Consider the following 5340-nt stretch of genomic DNA (forward strand, 5'->3'; position numbering starts at 1 on the left):
TCGAAATTTCTAAATTTCAGGGTCCGAAACCAGTACGGAAACCGAAATTTTAAAGCTTGCTTCCGATCACCATTCAATTCCAAATTAACGACAAAGAAAGAGAATCTAATTTCTCTCGAGATGAAAAATCTTCCAAGAAAATGCATGAGGCCACGTTACCACCTTATGTAAGAAAGAGATAATGCCTATAAAATACACAGACAAAGCTACTCAGAACTCACCTCCATCTCTCCCTCCCTTAAAAAAACTCCCTCTCCACTACTCATAAACAAATCAAAAAGCACTCTCTAAATTCCATTTCACTGCTCCAAACATCATGGCCTAGCTGTTTTTGGATCTCGAGATTGTGTGTTCCAAACCCATCTCTTTTTTTTTTAATTTCTCTCATAAAAAAGCTAGGTTTCTCTAATTTCTTCTTCTTCTTCTTCTTCTTCTTCTTCTTCTTCTTGCATTGTCCCAATTCTGAAATCCCTTGTCCTCACATTATACTAGAACTAACTTAGAAATGCTTTTCAATCCATCTATCTTTTCCTTCCTCTTCTTCTTTCTCTTCTCTCTATCAAACTCTCAGTTTTTCACTGCTTTCGCCATAGATGAACAAGGAGAAGCTCTGTTCAAATGGAAGGAGAGCTTGAATGGATCAGTAGAAGCTTTAAAGAACTGGAATTTAAGCGACGAGAGCCCCTGCCATTGGTTCGGGGTCTATTGCAATGCTAACAATGAAGTTGTAGAACTCAATCTCAAATATCTGAATTTATTCGGCCATTTTCCTTCCAATTTAAGCTCACTCAAGTCCTTAAACAAGCTTGTTTTATCTGGAACGAATCTCACTGGTTCGATTCCTTCTGGATTGGGAGAAATTCACGAACTAGTTCACTTAGATTTGAGTGGAAACAGTTTTACTGGCTCGATTCCAAACGAGATCAGCAGGTTGAGCAAGCTTGAGAAACTTTATCTCAATTCAAATTTACTAGAAGGAGCTATTCCTGTCGTGATTGGAAATGTCTCTAGTCTTAGATGGTTGATTTTGTATGATAATCAACTCAGCGGAATAATCCCTTCCACGATTGGGAATTTGAAGAACTTAGAAGTGATTAGAGCTGGTGGAAACAAGAATCTTGAAGGTCCTTTACCAATAGAGATTGGTAATTGTAGTAATTTGGCCATGTTAGGCCTTGCTGAGACTAGCATTTCAGGATTTCTCCCTCCTTCTTTAGGAATGCTCAAGAAGCTACAAACACTTGCTATCTACACCGCACTTCTCTCCGGCCAGATCCCGCCGGAACTCGGCGAATGTACTGAGTTACAAAGCATATATCTTTATGAAAATTCCTTATCTGGTTCGATCCCTATTCAATTAGGAAATTTGCAAAAGCTTCAAAATTTACTGCTCTGGCAAAATAATCTGGTTGGTGTAATCCCTCCAGAGGTCGGAAATTGCAATGGATTGATCCTTATCGACTTATCGATGAATTTAATCACTGGAAGTATTCCTAAATCACTTGCAAATCTGAGCTCTTTGCAAGAGCTACAATTGAGTGAGAATCAATTATCCGGTGAAATTCCGGCCGAGCTTGCGAATTGCCTTAGCTTAAGGCATTTAGAGCTCGACAACAATCAGATCTCCGGCACAATCCCGCCGGAAATCGGACGGTTGAGGAATCTCACATTGATCTATCTGTGGCAAAACAAGCTCGAGGGAAATATACCTTCGGAGATCGCACAATGCACGAATCTCGAGGCTCTTGATCTCTCTCAAAACGGTCTGATTGGCTCAATTCCTAAAGGAATCTTCGAGATAAATAATCTCAACAAATTGCTCCTCCTCTCCAATAATCTCTCCGGTGAGATCTCGCCGGAGATCGGGAATTGCTCATCTTTAGTCCGATTCCGAGCCAGCAACAACAAAATTGAAGGATCAATCCCGCTAGAGATAGGGAATCTTCAAAATTTGAACTTCTTGGATCTCGGATCTAACCTGTTGACCGGAATCATCCCGCCGGAGTTATCTCTTTGCCGGAATCTGACGTTCCTCGACCTGCATTCCAACTCAATCGCCGGAAAACTACCGCCGGATTTCGGAGATCTCGTCTCGCTCCAATTCGTTGACCTCTCGGAAAACCTAATCGGAGGATATTTAAACCCTAACCTTGGATCGTTGACTTCGTTGACCAAACTAGTGCTCGCGAAAAATTGGTTTTCGGGTTCTATCCCTCCGCAGATCGGCACGTGCACCAAGCTCCAGCTCTTGGATCTAAGCCAGAACGGATTCTCCAGTGAGATCCCGGGGAGTCTAGGGAAGATTCCGGCGCTCGTGATCTCATTAAATCTCAGCTGGAACAATCTCTCCGGCGAGATTCCGGTGGAATTTTCCCGCCTGGACAAGCTCGGAGTCCTCGACCTTTCCCACAACCACCTCTCCGGTGGCCTCCAATATCTCTCCGCCCTCCAAAATCTCGTCTCGCTCAATGTCTCGTCCAACAATTTCTCCTCCCACGTTCCGTACACCCCATTCTTAGAAAACCTTCTCAATAAGAACCAGAGCTCCGAAAGGGTGGCGCACGTTATGACGGTGGTGCTATTGTGCGCCGCGAGTGCGCTACTTGTGGCAGCGTTCTACATCTTATTACGCCGACGTGGCAACGGTGGGGCCAGTAAAGGAGGAAGCGGAGAAAATGACGTGGATCTGGGCCCACCTTGGGATGTGACATTATATCAGAAGCTGGATTTTAAAATATCTGACGTGGCATTGGGCCTGACAGCTGGCAATGTGATAGGTAAGGGATGGTCCGGGGTTGTATACAAGGCGAATATTCCGTCAGGAACAACGATCGCCGTGAAGAGATTCCGGTCGTCGGAGAATTTCTTGGCGTCGGCATTCTCATCGGAGATATCGACGTTGGCCCGAATCCGGCACCGGAATATAGTGCGTCTGATTGGGTGGGCAACGAACAGGAAGACGCGATTGGTTTTCTATGACTACGTTCGGAACGGGACTCTGGGGGCTTTGCTGCATGAGGGAGGGTGCGTAGGGGTGTTGGAATGGGAAACGAGGCTCAAGATAGCGTTGGGCGTGGCTGAGGGGCTGTCTTATTTGCACCACGACTGCGTGCCTGCTATCTTGCACCGGGATGTGAAGGCTAACAACATCCTGCTTGGGGAGCGGTATGAGGCTTGCCTGGCTGACTTTGGGCTAGCCAAGGTCGTGGGTGACAACGAGGAGGGCTCGAGGGTTGAAAGCTCTTGGTCGTCCAACCCGCGGTTCGCTGGATCGTATGGCTATTTTGCGCCTGGTGCGTACGTTTACTTGTTCCTACATCTTCTTACTACTTTTGTCGTTATTACATCCTGGGATGGGCTAGGCAATTTTGCAGAAAACAAGGGAGATGATTTTTTCGCCCCCCGGGTACACGTTAAAAGTGGGGCGCATTATCCTACAGCTGGGCGAAAAAATCATGACCCGAAAACAATTTTGTCTTATTCGTTTAATTCATCCGACGTTGTTAGATCAAAAGCCAGCCACGAAATGGGTTTCCGCAAAATGGCGTAGCAAATCCCTTTTAATGCTAGTAATAGTTGGGCTCATTATGTAAGGAAATGACTATTTTGCCCTATAATTTTCATAAATGAGATCAATTTAGCAATTTTACGAAGACATAATTTTGATGTAAATAATAGTTGTGCAGCCGATAAGGTCGTTTTACTTTTCTAAACACAATTTGTTCAAGATTATGAGTACCGATTGTGAGTCCAAAACCAATTATTTGACTCAAAATTTTGATTTTTTAATCCAAAACCAATTATTGGACTCAAGATTATGACAGCCGATTGTCATAATGTTAAACAAACAACGTCTTAGTGGCTGTTTGCTGGGGTGAGAATGTGTTTTCTTGCATTTGGGTAAACCATTTTCCTTGTTTTTTTTCCTAAATTGAATATTTCCTTCTATTAGACTCTGGTTTTTTCTTTCCAAACTCGAAAATTTTTCCACAGAAAATGTAGTTTTCTAGCAATGCCCAACTTATTTTTCATGACATTAAACTCTATTAGACCCTAAATTATTTATTTATTTTTTCCACATGTCATACCCATTTGTTTATTTTCTTGTATCTTCATTTATTTTTAATAATTCTAAGTGTGCTCTTAGAAAATTAAAAATCAACTCTCACAATAAAATGTTTTTGCAGAGTATGCTTGCATGGGAAAAATCACTGAGAAGAGTGATGTCTACAGCTATGGAGTAGTTCTACTAGAGATCATAACTGGAAAGAGACCGGTGGACCCATCATTCCCAGATGGTCAGCATGTGGTCCAATGGGTACGTGAACATCTTCGAAGCAAACGTGACCATGTTGAGATGCTTGATCTGAAACTCCGGGGTCGCCCCAACTCCCAAATACAAGAAATGTTCCAGGCTCTCGGGATCTCTCTCCTCTGCACAAGCAATCGTGCTGAGGACCGACCTACAATGAAAGACGTGGCTGCATTGCTAAGAGAGATTGGACACGAACCACTTACGGGGCCCGACACCCACAAAGTCGCTGATGATGACGCGTTAAAGCGGCCTGAAGTGCCCTCTTACTCATCAATAGTCATGCCTTCCCAGCTGCTCCTTCATGGGTCTTCACATTTCTCCTTGGCCTACTCATCTTCTTCTGGGAGTGCTTGTCCTGGAAGAAACATTTATTAGAAAAATTAGAAGAAGGGGGGAAACAAAATCTTGAGTAATCAAAAAGATTGGCCTATCTCAAGTCATGAGGGTATTTTGGCAACTGTAAAGATAACAGGGTCCTGTTGGTTTCATTAGCAAGATGAGAACGATGTATAAAGAAGAAGAAAAATGTCTAGCCTAGTAGGGATGTATCGAGGTTAGGGCCTTGATAAAGGGCATTTTGGTCATTGAATTTCATCGAGACCACGGTCAGTCCCTTTTAATAATGCTAATAAAATTAACCATGGGATCTTGCTGTAAAAATATAATTAGGTGTCCCTGTATTAATCCTTGTTTAATTCCATGAACTTTAGGACATTTTATTCAAGGAAATATAAAAAAAACAAGTGTAAAAATAGCCATAACGCACCATTTACCCGTAAAACTCTATTTGCACATAATCTTATATGTTGCTAGTCATATTTGCATATAATTTTAAATTCAAATAAGGGTGACTTGTTGAATTTTAATCAACCTTATATAAGCAGAAATCTCCTGCTGATATGATCATATGAAATCCGCTGGTGATGCGTGTAATCCGAACACTGAAGATGCTCCCTGTTTTCAGAACGGAGTTTTAAGTAGTCTTCGGTTCTATCCTAGCCAAATGCTTAAATCAATACAGTCAC

At 42.6% G+C, this 5340-nt stretch overlaps 1 protein-coding gene across 1 annotated transcript; it reads left to right on the forward strand.

Moving 5' to 3' along the window:
• Positions 1–201: 201 nt before the first annotated feature.
• LOC143892668 (uncharacterized) lies at positions 202–5066 on the forward strand. Its single transcript, XM_077397443.1, has 2 exons — positions 202–3293; positions 4188–5066. The coding sequence occupies exons 1-2, from the start codon at positions 506–508 to the stop codon at positions 4688–4690; spliced, it is 3291 nt and encodes a 1096-aa protein (XP_077253558.1). The 5' UTR covers positions 202–505; the 3' UTR covers positions 4691–5066.
• Positions 5067–5340: the final 274 nt, after the last annotated feature.

This window comes from Tasmannia lanceolata, unplaced genomic scaffold, assembly GCF_043159265.1.
Source record: "Tasmannia lanceolata isolate RefF3 unplaced genomic scaffold, GAP_Taslan_0.1 ptg000015l, whole genome shotgun sequence".
Classification (NCBI taxonomy): Eukaryota; Viridiplantae; Streptophyta; class Magnoliopsida; order Canellales; family Winteraceae; genus Tasmannia; species Tasmannia lanceolata.